The following is an 18,893-nucleotide window of genomic DNA, read 5'->3' as shown; positions in this document are numbered from 1 at the left end:
TATCAATGGCTTCCACTGACTCACAAACTCTACTGCATCCACCCATGGCTCCTTTATCACTCTTTCTAGCCTATAAATTCTAAATAAATTTTTTTTTGCCCTACAACAATTTTAAAGGTTAAAATTGTAAAACCTGAGGAACCCAATACACCCATTTATAAAACATTTACCATTAAATGAAAACATATAAATTTGATGGAGGAAGAAACGTATGGTTGATATGATTTTGTGGGTTACATGTTTCTTTTAAACAAGCCTTACACTTTTGTAGTTGGGAAACATGTGCTAGCTATCAGTGCCACCACACCATTGAACCAATAACTCCAACTATCTTACTAATTTTATTGTCCGTTTCTTTTGTAACCATTTTACTATTTAAGAACAATCATCTTCGGATCGAGATGATGTTCGAGTAAAACTCGACCAATGACGATGTTTACTTGATTCAAGTGTTCAAGGAAGAGATTCTCCAACCACTTGTTTGATATATTACGATCACAAGTTACTCAATTATTAGTGAGATTATAAATGGATCACATAATTTTAAAAAGCTAAAAGCTGATCATTCGATTAATCAATTGAGTGACTTGATTATAACTAAAAAGTTAACATCCGATTCATTTTTAATGATAGAGTGATGCGTTTTTAAAAATCGATTAATTGACATATGTTTTTAAATATAGAGAATATTTGATATATATTTTTACCCTATAAACCAAGTTCACACATTCAATAAACCAATAAGCAACTAAAATTTGATATATGAGGAAAGATATATACATAGCATGTGTATTTTTGGACACACTTTCTTTCCAAATGGAATCAATGATTTCTTTTGATTTGGAAAATCGACAAAATTTAATATACTTAATCTATAAGTAAAGATTTCAACTTTTTTTTTTAATTTAAAAATCCACACCCAACACGTCATAATTAACAAAAATGAGATTATAACTTATTTTCTATGGGGTGTCTTTCTTTTAATATTTTTAAATGGGTAAAGTACAACTTAAGTCGTTGGGTTATTCTCAAACGATTATTTTGATTATTAAACTTTCAAAAGTTATAAAATTATCACTAAATTCATTAAAATAATACAAATGATTATTAAAATTTATAAAACTACTACAAAATGATATCTAAAAGTTATCAAATTATTACGAGATAATCGTTAAAATTATCTAAATTTTTATACTTATTATAACATCACATTGATCATTTTATAATACTTCAATAAGTTTAATGACCATTTTATACTTTTTAAAGGTTTAATAATCAAATGATTATTTCAATGTAATTTACTAACCTCTAATGTATTTTACCCATATATACCTTAAACCCCAGCCTACCCATTAGGGGATACACTTTTCTCTCCCCTCGGTTCATTCTATTTTACGACTTTATTCAATTTCACCCCCATATTCAAGTAATGAATCTACCATTTGGTGAAACATTATCAACTTTTATAATATAAATGAAAGAATTTATTGTAACAAGGAGATTGTAAGTTTAACGCATACTACAATTTAGGTGAAAGGTGAGAGTGACATTCAAGGGTAGAATAAAACCAAAGATGCCTTGTATACTATGAACAATTTACACATACCAGACCGTTAATAAAATACTCAAATTTTACAAACAAGTACATAATTTTGATATATTCAGTTGTTAATATGTTTAAAGATAAAAAAAAATCTACTTGGATTCTATATTCAAAGATCGAAATAAAGATGTCCGGAAGCTAAATGTATGTGATCCACACGATGCCCTCAATATAGTAACTAGTAGTTTAGTAGGCCAGCCAGTAGCAGGGAGGGGGTTAGATATTTTTAATGTGAAAATGGGCTAATTAGGGTTAAACATACTTAAAGATGATATTAAACCTTATGGTTTTCATCTCAAACAAACTCCACGCGCTTTTATGGAGACTCCATCAAACGTTCCTATCAAAGGTTGTTTATGTGCGAAGGGCATCTTTGAGACCGCATATACGACAGTGAATATTAAAAAAAAAAAAGAATTAATGCGGAGCAACAGGAGCGTGTAACAAACGCGTTGAAGCAGTGCGTTTTTTCACTTTTCCAATCTAGGGCAACATCCATAATGGAAATGCCATAAGAACCGAACCCCACTTCCACGTGGGTTAAATCCATTGGTTCTTTTTCTAGCATTTATTTTCTCACTCTTAGCTCTCTCTCTAAGATAAAATAAAGGTTAAATTACACTGGATGTCACTCAACTATTACAAAATAATTTTAATGGTCAGTAAACTTTCAAATGTTACAAAATGACTAGTAAACTTCCTAAACAATTATAAAATTATCATTACATATTATTTAGTTGTAGAAAAATAGTCATTAAAATTACATGATTATTACAAAAATATCCTTAAAATTATCAAAATTTATTTCTATTTTATAATATTTAGCATTTTGTAATTTGTTGATAAATTAAATGATTATTTTGTAAGATATGAAAGTTTACTAGTAAAAAATATTATTTTAATATAATTCCATATGATTTTTATAATATATAAGGACCATTTTATAATAATTTGATAAATTTAATGACTATTTTATAAGAATTGAAAGTTTATTAGACAAAAATATCATTTTAACATAATTTAATGACCTCTGTTGTATTTTACCCTAACTTAAATAAAATAAAATAAATATTAATTACATATATTTTCAGATGATTTTTATAATATATAGAGATTATTTTGTAATAATTTTATAAATTTATTATTTTATAGATTTTAAAAGTTTACTGGTTTAAAAATATTATTTTAGCATAATTCAGTGACCTCTATGTATTTTACCCTAAATTGAATAAACTAAAAAACAATATATTTACAGATGATTTTTAATACAACAACAGCAAAGACCTTCCTTTCAAGCACAAAAGATAAATGCTCTTTTCTCTGTCTACTCTCTATTTCTCTCTCTAAAATAATCGAAAAACCTCTTCTTTGTTCAGCTAGGGTTTCTCAAAACTTCGCACTCAAATTATACACGACGAGCTTCAGATCTCTCCTGAAAGATCTAATCTTCTTCTCTCTCGATCAATGTTCTTTCTTTTGATACCGTTTTCTCGACTGGCCGTGAAGAATCGAAGCTGGGTTGGTTTTGAATTTTCTTAGCAGGTACCTAACACAGATAAATAAGGTATTTTCTCTTCTGATCTAATTACAGTTTCAAACTCTGGGTTTCTTTTGAATTATTAATATGTAGTTGAGCTGAGCTGGAGTTTTTTTTTTTTTATTTCAGTTATCTGGGGTTAGTTTACTGTGTTTAGCACGTTAAGTTTAGCCTTTTATTGTCATTTTGGCATCTGGGTTTTACTTAATGGGTTAATATTTTTTCACTTTTTTGGGATATTTTATGTGTTTTCTTCCATCGTTTTTCTGGTGATAAAGATGGTGTTCACTGTTCACTGGCTCGTGAATTTGCTAGCTATGAAACCCTAGATAAAAATTTTCATTTAATGGATCGATGTGGGTTATTTTAACATCAAACTCGAAGGCTTCGAGGTGAGTTTTGAAGTTGATTGTTTTTTGCTTTGATATAGAAGGGATAAACGAAGCTCTATTATTCTCATCTCAAACTTTAGTTCGTGTTATCTGATAAAACCCTAACATGTTTGTTTTTGATGATTTACTTTGCATTATAAATGGACGAGTTTTGGTTTACAATTTAATAGGATGTTGTTAATACATTAATCTAGTAACTGCAAACATATTTATGTTTGATTTCATTAGGAACTAGGGTTTCCAATTTTGTTCCCTTTTAAAGTACTCACTCGTCTGCTGCTATAGGCTATTATTTTATGTAATAAATCACCATATATAGGGGCTTTCTTTCTTCTCATATTTTTAGTGCATCCGTTTTTCTATGTGACTGTTATTTCATCTTGAATTTCCAAGGCATTATGAAGCGTGTGTTTAATATCTTAGTGCTTCATGCGTGTGACTGTTATTTCATCTTGAATTTCCAAGGAATTATGAAGCGTGTGCTTAATATCTTAGTGTTTCATGCGGCGTTGATTACATAGCTTACAGATATAATTAAAGTGTTACTATGTATTGGTATTCGACGCTCATGGCATATCTAATTGTTTCATATAGGTTTCATCAATTAGTTAGTCATATATAGCATGGAGACAACTGCTGCGGCCAAGGGAACTCATCACAGTTGCAGTTCTAATCTCGTTTCCAAGTCCGTGGAATCACACATAAAGATTGACTCAATATCCATAGATCTCATTAATGCTATCGATGACATTGATACTAGGAAGTGTGAACATTTTTCTATCCGGTAAGCCGTGATCCTTAGTAGTCAGTTCTCTTGTATATTTGCTGCACTTTCTCAACTTCTCTTTTTACTACCGTTGTTTTTGAAAATGGGTTTATGGTGGCTGTTGTTTGCGTGAGGGAGCTATACACAGTAAGTGTATGAATTTAAGAGATGTATTCTCCTTAGTGGAAGAGAGATCGCATCTACTTACTATTGAACGCCTTCAAATTATTTATCAATAATGAGAATTGTTGAAAGAATGAATTAACTTGTTTCTTTCTTTCTCTTGTTTGTTCTTCCTCAGTAACTGCATAACATGCTCGTTTCTGTGTGCGCATGATGACTTTTTCCACACTTTTGGTAACTGATCAAAATGTTTTGGATATTTTAGTTATAGTTTTTCCGAGACCATATCTCCAACAATATGACGACATACTAAACATCAAATTTATGTAATGATATCTAATGAAGGGGCTAAAGTTTTTAATTGAAGGAAACTTATTGCAAGATTTGATATGTATAGCTTTTGCAAATGTATAGTTCTTTGTGGTGCATTAGTGGTCATGTTGGAAGTCAACCTCATAAATTCCCTTTGATTTAAATGCAGTGGATATACATCTGAGATGCGCAAGAAAGACTGGAAGAAAAGCTGGCCATTTGCATTAGATGGTGACCAGAATATTTTTAAAGAACAAATCTGTAAGCTTCCTCCTTTACTTGTTCCGAAGTTCAGATGGTGGTGTTGCCAGCACTGTCTGCAGGAAACTGGGACCGAAAGCAGTATAAATGAAGAAAGAATTGTTACTAATAACAGTAGCAAATTGAAATCCTTTTGCTCTTGTTCCCAAGTGCCATCCCGTGGGGATGCTTTGATGTGTTCATCAGATTTGCAGCAGACTGGAAAGATTTATGTTGACTCGAGAAAATCTGGTGATGTTGCTTGTTTGAATGTTAATAGCAGTACCTGTCATCCTTTGGTTAGTGATAAAAGCGAAAAGAAAGCGGCAAATGCAGATATACCGATCATAGGTATTTTTCTGTCTTAGCTCAATTCTTATATTATTACCACTAAATTAGAACATTAATTTTATTTGGTTCTTTTTCCAGGGAAAGTAGATATCTTAGAGAATAACGATAACAACGAAATCCATATTTCAAATTATGCCGGAATAGAAGTTGTTTCTAGCCTTATGTGGAAAACACTTGGTTTTGATGAAAAAGGTACGCTACAATGAGTAAAAGCCTATCTAAATAAGCTTAATCATTTTCCTGCATAGCAACTGAAATTGGAACTGCATTTACTGCCATAACACTGCTGATTTCTGCAACAGTTGCTTCTCTGCAACTTCGTAATCCTGATTTAAAAGATAATGAAGTTGCTGGTGTCAAGGTTCCTGAATCAAATGTGGAGTGCACGGTTAAGGATGCCACTGAAACACGTCAAACGGGGAAATCTGCCTGTGATCAACAGATGGAGTTGGTGAGAGGTTCTGGATCCCATGGGATAGCAAGTACGGTTCACAGGGTTCCCAATGCTATTAAGAATCATACAGATGAACATCCTTCATCAGAATTAGGTGATTGTGATTATGCATCATCTGAAAGTGATGAGGTATTGCCTGGAACTGTGTCTGGCAGCTTGCATCGAAGAAAAAACCATAAGGTGCGTCTGCTAACTGAACTGTTGGGTACTAACGACGATGGGAAAACTAATCTCACGAGTACTGAGGATTCTCCTTCCAGTACCATTCCTGATGCATCTATAGGCATGGATTCAATATCTACTTCCCAAGGTCATGTCAATTTCCACGGAAGTGTTACAAGCAGTTTGGCTCGTAGAAAGAAAAGAAAGATACCACAGGATGAAGAATGGGTTCCTGGAGAATTTATGTGCTCTCCAAATAATGGGCATAAAAACTTTAAGACCATCAACAGAGATGCAGAAAGTGTTGATGGAATCACAAGTTCTGATTCAGAAGGTACAATTAACAGAAGCAGCTCACAGGCTCCAGCAAAGAGCAATTTGGTTAATGCTAAAGTAGAAAAAGGTCCTATTCTAGGAAAGAAGAAAAGTAAAAAGACCGAGTATTTTGATGAATTGCACCTGTCTCGAGAAAATTTGCAGAAAGAAAGACAGAAAAAGCCCCCTGGAGATACCACCAAGAATGATGCCTCTGATATTGTTTTGTACAAATCAAATGATGTATCTACAGGCGGTGGGTTAAATCCCTTTCCTGAATCTGCCTTGAAGGCAAAGAAAAAATATAATCTATTGAAGAAAAAGAGCAAGATGCATCAAGATCATGATTGTCAAGCTTCTCGAATTCCTTGGAACAATGGCAATGTCAGAGAAGGTCCGATTTCAAGGAAAGATGTTGAAACAAGACAAACTGGAAATTTAGCTGTCCTGCTTGAAGTAACACAGGATACGTCAGCTACAAAAGGACTGCAATTTTCTCCTAATAATTCCTTGTCTGCTACAAGTTATGATGCAAAATATAGCACTCCAATCAGAGATGGACAAGGGCATGTTCTCAGTGAATACGATACTGGGGGGAAAGATCTAAACATGAATTATGTTTCTCAAGCTGATCCCAACGTTTGGAAGGGAATGCATGTTGATCTCAACAGTAATCATACCGCGTACAAAATACCGTTCCTGAATGAGATGCAGAAGGACATATCTCCCGCTGAAGTTGGGAGTTCTTCGATTCAGCTAATGGTATGGGCTTTTCTTCTGTTACTAAAGTAGCTGAACTGGCATCTAAAATGAAAAACTGACTATATTCGCAAGCCGTCTTCCCCAAATTTGGTTTCTTCCTCTGTAACCAAGTTTGTTTTTAGGCATCAATTATTCAGGTTATGATGAACATTTAGAACGAAGTTTCTGGAATTTTCAGATTGAACTTTATTGTTGCTTTTGAGCCAAAAACATTCCTTTTTCTTGAACCAGTTATAAAACTTCAAAAGGTACATATATCTTTTCCTTTCTTGAGAAAACTGGTTCACATAATTGAGAACTCTGATATACTTGCATGCTTGGTTTCATCGGAAACCGAAGCTTTATCTTTATGCTTACTCCAAAATAAGTATCTGCAAAGATTAGGTATGAAATCATCTTAAGTTCCTTAGACTTTGAAACTGCTTTTGCTTCCATCCATAGTCCTCACACCAAAATATAAATCTCTCAAAATATTTTAGAATACTAATGACTCTTCTGGTTCTGATATAAGCCCATGTAATCTTAGATATGAAAACTTAGTAGTATTCTTGCTTATGGCGGACATTTCCCAAGTAACGAGGAATAATTCATCTAATTAATGTATCTTTTTTTCCCTTGTTATTTCTGTTGAATTGAGAGGATGTTTTCTCCCCATCTGTTTCTTTTTGCAGGATTTCAATGGTACAAGCAACAACGGGAGAACTGTGAAGTTTCGGGACCATGCGACAGTTGCTAGGGAACATTATGATAAACGTGTTGAAATGGCGTCTGAGCAAGAAGCTGCAGATGACATAATGGAAATTGTTGAACTCATGGCAAAGAATCAGTATGAAAGGTGTCTTCCTGATACTGAAATTGATAAACAGCTACCAGAAATAAGTAATGCCAAAAATCATCTGATGGTGGATCTTAATAAAGCATATGGAAATGAAGAGATGGACTTGTTTCAAGAGACCATCAAGCAAAACACTGCTCAAAATTGCCAGTGGATTGGAAACATGGTTGGGCAGAAGTCCTCTCATGCTAATGTGCGGGCATCGGGAATTTGTAAAACCAGCCAGGGTGCTCCACAGCAGAATAAGGAAGCAGCTCACCTATGGCTATCCATGATGCCGAATAGCATGCCCTATATTCCCAGCGTCCCTCACAAGTGTGCAGATCAGTTGCCAAAGTTAGACATGCTTAGACATTGCCCCAGCAATCTACCTAAGGGAAATATGAGTCAAAATGATGACCGGGACTTCTTGAATTTGGATTCAAACTATGAGAAGCCTCGTAGAAAGTTTGATTCTGAAGCCCTTAGAAGGACACATGCAGACTACCCATTTACTTGCAAACATAATGGGACGGGGTTGTTAGACCTGTATTCTAATGAAACCATACCCGCCATGCATTTACTCAGCCTTATGGATGCAGGGTTACAGTCGGGGGCACCTGTTGACGGGAACCAAAGAGTCGTTAAGAAAACTTCGTTTCTTTCTGGGGGATACAGAACCACTTCAATGAAGCATCCATCATTTGATTGCTACGGTAAAAGCCACCTACCTGAGAGTTTTTGCGAGTGTATGTCAGTTACTGAAGCAGATGGTCCTTCTACTTCATTCCAGGATGATAAAAGTTTCAAGGGACCTGAATTTACTGGTCATTTTTCACTGAATTCTAGAGAAAAAGAGAAGAAAAAGTGCTCAGACTCTCAAAGGCAGAATAAAAACCACAAATCTAACAGATCTGTATCTTCAAATAGTGGCTTAAATACAACTTGTGGATCTATTCCTGTTCATAGTATGCCGAAATTGGCACTTGGAACTTCAGAATTTATGATGTTTCCCGGGAAGCTTCATGTAATGGAGAGTGCAACAAAACATAAGCAGAAGACCCGTACTTCGAGTGGTACCCTTTTCCATCCAAAAAGTGGTTCAGAGAATGATATATGTGGCATTAATAGAAACCCTGCTGATTTTACTATACCTGGAGCTGGAAATATGTACATGATCGATGGTGAAGACCTGAAATTTGGAAGGGAAAAAGCTCCGTCGTCTGGCTTGGTAAAATTGATTGGGCACAAATGTCAGAGGAAGCTTACGGTTAGAAAGGAGCATTCACGAAATTGAACTTCGTGATTCTTTTATCTGTATATTTTCTGGTAGCATCTCAGAATCACTTTAATTTCATTTCGATTTCAAATTGATCCCTTCCCTTGCATTTGTCTGGCTGAACTCTTCAATCAGTATTTGACGTATCCTAATTTTCTATAGGCAAAACCGGAATCGCCTTCTTTGATACCTCAAAACAAAGAAAAGCTTAAAAGCTTCATTGTCAGGCACCACAGCAGTCATATTTACCACACAAGTTGAATATTTTGTTCTACTGGCATCAGCGTTTTCCATTTCCAAGCCCGAGAACCGCATGGTAAGGCGTGTAAATATTCATATGCCTGGAATCCTGCACACTCAGCCTTACATAACATACCAACCGAAAGTATTCGATGTTGTATGCTGGTATTGTCCTGGAAAAGTGTTTGTAAAACCTAGATATCGCCTTTTATTAGTACTCGGAAGTGTGTGTTTGTCGTTAAATAAGTCGGTGTTTGTGCCATTGTTGAGCCAGTTATTGGGAGTTGAAACAGGACTGGCAATCAGTCAAATATGAAACCCCTACAGAGGGACAGTATACCCTTTTGTTGTTGGTAATTATTTTATTCAGCTGTAATTCATAAGGTTTGACAAAGAAGAGAGAAACGGAGATGTTATCTTCATGCCAATATGATACAATTATCTTATTGTGTATATTGTAATAGATTTGTCATGTGTTTTGTTTCACTTTTCTTATGCTTTATCACGTGTTAACTGGATAATATTAATCCCCATATTTCAATAGAATTGTCACATTTTAACCTTATGGTAAAAATGTATAATGTATTATGGATAAAAGTAAAAAAATTTAACAAAATTCCAACCGTGACATTTTAATTGAGATGAACGAGTATTATTATAAAAGCAGTTCTATCTTTTCTTGCTTTCATATAATATTTAAATGGGAAAAAAAAATACAAACAGTTATCGGTTCACGGATTGAAACTTCAATTGCTGGTAAGCATGGACCTTGGCATTGCTTGTTATGATCAGTGGGCATGTATCTTACTATCTGTTTCATGGCCATCTTTTTATTGGAGGCAGAAAGTAGACGAGTGAAGTGAGGCCAATTGCTGAGAACAATTCTTGTTCATACAAGTATGTTTTGACTCTGCTAATTATGATAAGCAATGTAGATCTGCCTCGCATCTGAAATATCGAGGGGCTTCATCTTCATATACATTCAATTCCATTGTTTTGAGTTTTTCCTTGTGTGCCAAAGCAATAACCACAACATCTATATTCTATCTATTATTTGTTACTTCATTTTGCAATTTTACCGGCTCCGAGCTTTCAAGGACTTCTTCAATATGCTTTCAATGTGTGGATTTCTATATAGCTTTTTAATATTTTTTTAGAATTATTACTGTTGAAAATTATCAAAAAACCAGACTCTTGAGGAGCAAATGAGATTGTTTGATTAAAATTCATAATTACGGACAGTTAATGTATATTGTTACAATAAAATATGACATAAAATTAAGTGATCAATTATGATTATAAGTCATAAGGTTTTACAAGTATTATGGAAATAAAGGGTAAATACAATTAAATTTGATGAGGGGTGAAGTTACAAATACAAACAATAATTGATTCTTAAATTAGCCATATAAAGGGGTTTTGATCCCAAAAAATAGTCCGTCTTGTATTTTCTCTTATCCCGTCAGAGTGTTAATACTCAAGAGAAATCTATCTTTTTTTAAAGATCACAACCAAAAAATAGTCAAAATTTCAACCTATAAATTGATTTAGACACACTTTTGCATCTAATATTTTATTCTTAATGATTTAACATAATTAAAATCTATTAATTTTTATATTTATTATAGTTTGGTTCTAACGTAAAAAAACAATCCAGCAGTTAACTGCTGGATGCATGCATGAATGTTGGTCTCGCCATTGGTTTATGGTTTGAAGAGGCAGTACAAGTAGATTTAAATGACACAGCTGCTGCTGCTGCATGTGTTTTAGCTTTAGCACACTGCTCTAGATTACTCAGGTTCTTTATTCTCCACAGCAAAAATTATATTGGTCTCGCCAAAATCTTTTTTAAACTTGTTTTTATTTTGTATTTTTTTCTCGTACTTTGCTCTTTAAATTTCTATTTTTGTTAAACTGAAAAAACTAACAACAAAAATGTAATAAATTTACCAATCTCAAGTCAATTATTATATTTGTTGACATATGTTATTTTGGCCTTTTACTTTATACATATATCATCTACATACAATTGTTTAAATATGATATCTCTAAAAATAATAATACTCTTATATTTAAAATATTACCATTGATTTATATTATTTATTTAAGACTACTACTTTAGATGATGAACAGTATAAATGTGTGCTTGTCGAGGATTATTCCATTAACAAAACTAAGTTAAACAGAAGCTAAAATTGTATTATGAAAATCAATTTTGTAAATCATAAAGCATACAACAATTTAGCCCAAAGAAGAAAGGAGAATAAAATAGAAACTGGTCACAAATAAGCTTTAAAAAAATTAAAGGTAAATTAAGTGTTTAGTATCTAAATTATCAATTTCGGTATTTAAACTTTCAATGTTTTTAAAATTATACCAAACGTTTTGTTTCATTTTAGCACTCTTGTTAATAACTTAACGTTAGTTTTTGAAATTCTTTTTAAAGTTTAGGTATTAAAATGGATCAAAATTGTTAGTTTAAGTACCAAACGCGTTAAGTTTTTAGCGATATGATACTAAAATGAAATAAAAATTGAATATTAGGTATAAATTTAATTTTTTTTGAAAATTTAGATACTAAAATGGATAAAACTGATAGTTTAAGTACTAAACATGTAGTTTACCCAAAAATTAAAATCCACAAATGCCCGAAAATTATTTTTTATCTTGACTAAACTACACTCACTAATGTTTGGGTAAATCTGAACCCATGCCCTCAGCAAAGCTGAAAAATAATTGGGGTCGGATCCCCGTTTACAGAACTTGTTCTCCAATTTCTTCAATGTCTCCACTTTGGTCCTCGAATTTCTCCAATCTCACCAATTTGTTCCTCTAAGTCTCTAGACCCTTTCAATTGGATCCTCATTGCTCTTCGTCCAAATCAATCGTGGTGAACCACACATTATTCTCTGCTCAAATAAATTGGAGTGAAGCACACACAGCTGCTCGACATACAAGGTAAATCATGATAAGCTAGACACGATATAGGGATCGCATTCGAGACTTCCTTCAAGATCGGGAGACAAAATCCCGGGACTAAAACAACCATGAATTCAATACATTTTTTTGTTGTCGGGATTTTAACCGAACAATCCAAAGATTCCTCAACAAGGTTTACTTTTCAAACAAAAAAAGTAGAGTGTTTGCTTAGTTTGGAGCCATTGTAATCGATAACAAAATTCATAAATATGAATGATTCGTTTAGACCTATAAATGTTAATGGCCAAAATTGTTACTATGCCAATTAAACAAATTGCTTAAATAAGCAACTTCATTTTCCTGTGTTTTGGAAATTGTTTACATGGACCGAATCTTCTTCCCCCAAAACAAACACCAGAAAATGGAGAAAATAATTTTTTTTACATCTTTTAAAATTATGATCAAATTGATAGAATTTATAAATAATTAAATAGGATGATTTATTTAAACTTGTAAAGGTTGAGGGCTAACATTGTCATTATGTCAAAAAACGAGACATGAAAGTAATTTGATTAAAAATTTAACGACCAGAGATCAAAATGTTTAATTTTTGCGATGTTAGTGACATAATTAAAAAGTTTTTTAGTCTGATGACCAAAATAGAAGCAAATTAATACTTAGGCGCGAGCTGTATGGTTTATTCATAAAATATCATATTGGTATTTTGATAGCAACTTATTAATTTTAGAGTTTTAATGTTATTGTGTGCGATATTTAGGTTTTATGATTTATGAATATAAAATTAAAGTTTAATATTTATAGTTTAAGGTTGAATTTTTTATTAATATAGGATGATTATAAGTTAGGGGTGTGCAAAATTCGAATATCGAATCCGATGCAATCTGAAAATTTGAATATCCAAAATTTTGAATAATTAAAATAATGATCCGAATTCAATTCGAAGAAACTGGATATCCGAATATATGATCCAAATGTATAACTTATTTTACCTAAAATTAATCTCTCATATAATATTCAAGAATTTCAAATTAAATAATTACATAATATATTTGAAAAATGAAACCTAAATGTTGATGTATTTCAATTAAACTACGGGTTTAATTAAAAACTTGAATGGGATTATAATTATGGATATATATATATATATATATATATATATATAAATGAATATTACACAAATTTATTTCAATTAATTACCATAACTAAACTCAAATGTTATACACGAAGATTATATATATTATGTATATGCATATTCATACAACTAGATTATGTACAAAAAAGCTATGTTTATTAACATATGTTAAATAAACAATTAAAAGTTTTAACCAAAATATATATTACGTGAAAGAATTGTCCAAAAAAATAGATTATGTATATGCACGTAGGATTTGGGAGAGTTTCACGTGAAAGATAGCTGGGCCTAAGGTTAGATAATTTGAAATCAAATTTTTTTTTTAAATCTGTATTCGATCTAATTATCTAATTTTTTATTGAATATTTGATCCGAATTATCCAAAAAAATTCAGATTGGATATGCAATTGTTCGAATTGGATCATCGGATTAACTAATTGGATCATTCGGATATAATATTTTTGCAAACCCAATTTACAAGTGGTAATATTTTAAATAATCCTAACAATTTGATAATAATCATTTAAATATCCTACAATTAATAATGTTCGAATCTGAGATATTTAAGGAAAATAATAATACCCACTGATCATTCGGATATAATCATTGTGATCATTTAATTTGTACAATTTAAAATTGAGATTTAAGACAGTTTAAACACATTAGATGATATTTAAATAAACATATTTGTAAAATATTTTCCACTGTTAATGACTGAAATAATAACCCCTAACTTAAACTTTTAACTTAAACCAATTGCAGTAATTAAGTGACTTCTGTAATAAAGGAATTGTTGTTATTTTTTGAGGATTCATTTGTAATAAAAGAATTGTTGTTATTCTTTGAGGATTTGAGTTAAAGTATCATGAATATCAGGGGTATAAACGTTCAATGGCAAGAAGTTAAAATTTATCTTTGAACAAATACAATATTGTACTTACCTATATTTATAAAAAAAACTTAAATCGATTAATATTATTATAAAAATAAAAATTAGTTATACCAAATTAAAGTAAAAGATTAAATTTCAAATTTTAACATAATAGAGGGCCTAAAACTATGGAAAGTTCTGTCGTACGACAACCTTAATATACGGTTAAGGAAAGATACTATCTAAAATGTTATTATTTTTTAACATTTTCAGTAAAAAATTATTTAAAACATTATTTTTTTACTTAAAACATTAATATTTTTTAACATTTCCGGTAAAGTGTCTAATATTAACATTTTTGATAGAAAAATAATGTTTTAGATAACGCTTTACCGGATATGTTAAAAAACCTGATAAAACGTCTAATAATAATATTTTCGATAAAATAATAATATTTTATATAAATTTTTACTGAAAATATTAAAAAATAATAACATTTTCGGTAACACATTTTATTAACCGTATATATATATATATATAGACGGTCACAAGTGTGAGAGTTACCCTAAAACTACCAATCACTCAAACTCTAAAACTAGAATAGTAAAATTACGTGACTCAAAATGTTGAACAAATCAGAATCCTTCATTCCCATCTTGGGTTAAATTCAGCCGTCCATCTTGTTCTTCCCATTCCCATTCCCATTCCCATTCCCATTCCCATCACCATCGCATCCGACTCCGTATATGACGGGTATCACGCTAATTGCATATTCTCGTCCTCTTACCGCCAACCGTCCCATGACGGACACCATCACGGGCACTGCAAGCGCATGGGCTCTCACCAAACATAACGCGAGTAGAATTTTAGTCACTGGTTTCACCCCTTCATTGTTTTTCAAATTCGAAACGATCCCACGCATCAATTCAGGCGAACAAACCGGGTCCGACGGTGGTTTGGGCACGAGCGAGCGTTCTAGAAGCTGGAGGTCAGAAAGTTGTTCGGATAGTTAACCTGTAGAAAGCTGAACCTCGGCGATATGGAAAATTTCTTGGAGATTAGCGGAGGAAAGCGGCGGCGGAGGTTGAAAATGAGTAGCTTGTGGTGGCTTTTGGTGGAGAGGTGACGTCGGGATGGGGAATTTCCATTGAGTAAAGATATAGAAGCAAAGGAGGAAGAGGAGGATTCCAGCGTTGTTGCAATGAGTTTTTCGGCGGCGGAAGCGGTGGTGGTGGAGGGGAAGGGTGAGTCAGCACAGAAGGCGGCGATGGAGAGGCAGGTGGTTGTTGTGAGGAAGAAAGAGGGAGGGGAGGAGAATGAGGAGTGGTGGGGCTGATGGTAGATTGAGTACTGTTACGGAAAAAACCGCATGAGAAGAGCGGACGCGGCTGCGTTTTGAGTTTTGAGTGGTGGTGCTTGGTTTTCATACTGATTCCCACTTTCCAGCTTAAAGTTTTACGGTTTTTGGTGGTGGTGGCGGTGGCGGTGGTGGGTGTAGATATAAAACTTAAAAGAAATGGAGCTGATGAAAGAGATGAAGTAGAGTCAGAGAGCTTAGTGGAAATAATGGAGCTGAACAGTTTGCAGAGATAGCAGTGGGGGGCACACCTTGCAGAACGAACAGAGGACGTTTCACGATGCGTCGTCGTTTAGTCTTCTTTTTGGGTAATGAGCGGGACAAAATTCTTGGTTCAAACTTGCATGTTTCATTATGGTCAAACTCTTTCAATAACTCTTGTACTATTTGTTTTCTGCGGATTTAGTACCTCTACTATCATTTGATGAAAAGTAAGACCTCTACTTCTCAAATTGCTTAAACTGTTCGAGGGATTAGGAATTATATCATGGATCCTCCTCGCCACCTCCAATACGGTCTCAACCAATAAAAATCACCACATATCAACTCCAGGAATAGGTATTTTACAAGAGTTTTGACCCAATCCTATAAGATTGAGTTTTTTTTTTTAAATTTCAAGTTTATAGTTTAAAATGAAAAATGTTTAATTCGATCTAACCATATATAATAATATAATTATCTTTTAGATATGAGTAATTATAATAATATAACTCTATTATTTTTCAATTTAGTATCTATTTTGTGTGCACATACATGCACACATGTTTTTTTTATTGGATCAGCTCTAATCAAGTGACGAGTGGATGAGTGTAATACTTGAGTCAAGTTCAGATTGATGAAAACCTAGTTTGATATAATCTGACTCACGTTCATTCTTAATTGAATCACTCAGATGGTAATTATTTCTAAAAAAAATAAATGTCATGAAAAAATGAGTGAAAAATCACTAGTTTGAAAACGATATGAAAAAGATGATATAAATAATTATCAATAATGAGGATCATAAGAGTTTATCATATAATTTTTCCTTGAGAGTAATAATTTCAATCATGATATGAAAATTATAAAAATTCCACGTGATAATAATTACTGGAGTTGAGAGAGACTATTAGTCTTAGGACTAAAGTCATACAATTGGAGAAGTAGGAGTACGGGTTTTGAGAAAATAAAAGTAGAGGTGCTAAATCCGAACAAAACAAATAGTACAAGGGTGCTTGGTAGAATTTAACCCCTGAACAAAACAAAGACTATTTGATGTCATGCTAACCCTTCGTCCGTCAAATTCAACAGTGAAACAGTAGAGCCCCGCTGTTATATGAAAGTACAGTACAGTGACGAAAAGTTGTTTGTACATTTGCTGGAGCTGGAAGAAGAAAATTGGCTAACCAGTCCAAGGGGTACTCAGTGTTGGGTTGGAAATGAAAATGGAAGGTAAGTGGGAAGGGCTCATCCTTCGTCATTCAATCTAGCGTATATGCGAATTCTCTTAACATTTAGTTGTTGATGGCAAAGTAGTTAATAACAATATCAGTAGGGATGTGTTTGAAATTCAAATTTGACGAGTTTTGATTCAATCGGTTTTTATTGTGTAAGTTTCTTAAAAGAAAAAAAGTTGGGGTTAGATTCCATTTTAAAATGGAAAATATTTGATCAGACTCAAAAATATTGTAATTATACCTTATATATTTATCGATAATTTTAATATACACTTCTCTATATTATATAAGTGGATCCTATTTTATCGAATAAAATTAATATTTTTTTATAAATATATTTGTTTCGAATCAAGTCAGGTTAGATTCAAATTTTATCTCAAAAGTCAAGTCAGATTTCAAGTCAAGTGAAGTCATCCTAAATCCAAATCGAGTTAGGTGGAGAGTGTATACTTTTCAATTCGAGTTAAGTAGAGTGCGTATATTTTTCGGGTCAACTAAGATTGACTGAAATTATGTCTCAACTCATTCCATACCTATCCTAAAATATCGGATTTTTTAAATGAAAACTAAACTATAACCCTAAGGGTGCGTTTGGTTCACGGAATGTAAGATTACCAGTGAGAATGTAAAATTACCAGTGGGAATGTAAGATTACCAGTGAAAATGTAAGATTACCAGGGAATAAGATTAGTGTGAATGTTATATTACTGTGTTTGGTTTGTTTGGCAGGAATGTATGATTATAGTGTTTGGTTGAAAGAATATGAGATTATTGGAATGCATAATTTACCAAATTGTCCTTGTGCTATATGTGTTAACAAGTGGAATTCTAAACATTTAAATTAAAATATTCATATAAAAAGCATAAAAATATATTACTTTATTATTTTAAATTTATATACTTTTTAATAAAATTTATATATAATTTTTTATAAAATTTAAAAGATAAATGGGTAGAATAAAAGAGTAAATATATCATTTATTATTTTAATTATAAATAATATTATTTTTTACATTAATTATCTAAATATATATTAAAATTTTACATCATGATTTAACTAAATAAGCATATGAAAATTTTAATAGATGAATCATTTTACTCCTAAATATAACAAAAACTAAATTTTATTATTTAAACATTTTTTAAAATCAGAACAAAAGCTAAAATTTATATTTATTCACTCAATAATTTCAGCATTTTATTTTGAAGTTCTTGATTGAGGTTGTTATCATTATTCTCTCCTAGAGTGGTCTTCATTGTTGTTTAAAATTTGCTCTAGTTTGTGGTGTCGCAGAGTGGATTTGGAATTCCTGAAGATTGAAGTTCGATTCGAAAATCTGACTGTTGAGTCTTTTATCCATGTTTGGAGCAGAGCATTAGCAACCGTTCCCAATGTTAAAATCTCAAAGTGGACAAATCTATCTAATAGAAATTATCGTGAACGTAACTTTGGTTACCTTTTTCCTTTTTCCTTCTTTATATTACACATTTTGGTATTAAAACCATCATATATTAAATATATAAAAAATGAAATTTTAATATAATATATCTTAAAGTCAAAACCTCTATCCTAAATTATTTGTATGTCAAACATTGGTGTTAAAATATGGAAACCAGCAAGTACATAATTTACAAAAGACACTTGAGATATTTTTTTTATACATTCCATAGTAAAACCATGTTTTTGCTCATATTCAAAGAACAATAGAGGACAAAATTAAAAATCTAAACCAATGGATCCATGAAGAATATAATACATTGTTGAGTTAATCGATCGATGGAATCGGCCAAGAGGGGGGTGAATTGG

At 32.2% G+C, this 18,893-nt stretch overlaps 2 protein-coding genes and 2 pseudogenes across 4 annotated transcripts; 3 read left to right on the top strand and 1 right to left on the bottom strand.

Moving 5' to 3' along the window:
- Positions 1–16,422, top strand: part of LOC120177660 — a 30,506-nt pseudogene extending 14,084 nt beyond the window's left edge.
- Positions 2,932–5,368, top strand: LOC120177658 (protein EMBRYONIC FLOWER 1-like). 3 transcript variants are annotated; one of them, XM_039183733.1, is made up of 4 exons: positions 2,932–3,167; positions 4,145–4,209; positions 4,240–4,316; positions 4,903–5,368. In XM_039183733.1, exons 2-4 carry the CDS (start codon positions 4,156–4,158, stop codon positions 5,339–5,341), a joined length of 570 nt encoding a protein of 189 aa, XP_039039664.1. In that variant the 5' UTR covers positions 2,932–3,167; positions 4,145–4,155; the 3' UTR covers positions 5,342–5,368. The 3 variants fall into 3 exon arrangements, with proteins under 3 accessions (XP_039039664.1, XP_039039663.1, XP_039039665.1); XM_039183732.1 differs by having other exon boundaries at positions 4,141–4,209; XM_039183734.1 differs by having other exon boundaries at positions 4,127–4,209.
- LOC120177657 (protein EMBRYONIC FLOWER 1-like) lies at positions 5,437–9,311 on the top strand. The gene is made up of 4 exons (XM_039183731.1): positions 5,437–5,516; positions 5,627–7,017; positions 7,689–9,160; positions 9,273–9,311. Exons 1-3 carry the CDS (start codon positions 5,486–5,488, stop codon positions 9,126–9,128), a joined length of 2,862 nt encoding a protein of 953 aa, XP_039039662.1. The 5' UTR covers positions 5,437–5,485; the 3' UTR covers positions 9,129–9,160; positions 9,273–9,311.
- On the bottom strand, positions 14,961–15,793 carry LOC120177564 (annotated as a pseudogene).
- Positions 16,423–18,893: the final 2,471 nt, after the last annotated feature.

The sequence above is a fragment of the Hibiscus syriacus genome, unplaced genomic scaffold (assembly GCF_006381635.1).
Source record: "Hibiscus syriacus cultivar Baekdansim isolate YM2019G1 unplaced genomic scaffold, ASM638163v2 tig00112293_pilon, whole genome shotgun sequence".
Classification (NCBI taxonomy): domain Eukaryota; kingdom Viridiplantae; phylum Streptophyta; class Magnoliopsida; order Malvales; family Malvaceae; genus Hibiscus; species Hibiscus syriacus.
The sequence above is the reverse complement of the archived record's forward strand: the minus strand, read 5'-3'. Positions and strand labels throughout refer to the sequence as shown.

Excerpts from the sequence above, each read along its gene's own strand:
- LOC120177658 (XM_039183733.1), top strand. The coding sequence starts at position 4,156 with ATGGAGACAACTGCTGCGGCCAAGGGAACTCATCACAGTTGCAGTTCT. Across the intron at positions 4,210-4,239 it reads ACAGTTGCAGTTCTAATCTC|ATTGACTCAATATCCATAGA; the intron begins GTTTCCAAGTCC and ends TCACACATAAAG. Across the intron at positions 4,317-4,902 it reads TGTGAACATTTTTCTATCCG|TGGATATACATCTGAGATGC; the intron begins GTAAGCCGTGAT and ends ATTTAAATGCAG.
- LOC120177657 (XM_039183731.1), top strand. The coding sequence starts at position 5,486 with ATGTGGAAAACACTTGGTTTTGATGAAAAAG. Across the intron at positions 5,517-5,626 it reads ACTTGGTTTTGATGAAAAAG|TTGCTTCTCTGCAACTTCGT; the intron begins GTACGCTACAAT and ends TTTCTGCAACAG. Across the intron at positions 7,018-7,688 it reads GTTCTTCGATTCAGCTAATG|GATTTCAATGGTACAAGCAA; the intron begins GTATGGGCTTTT and ends TTCTTTTTGCAG.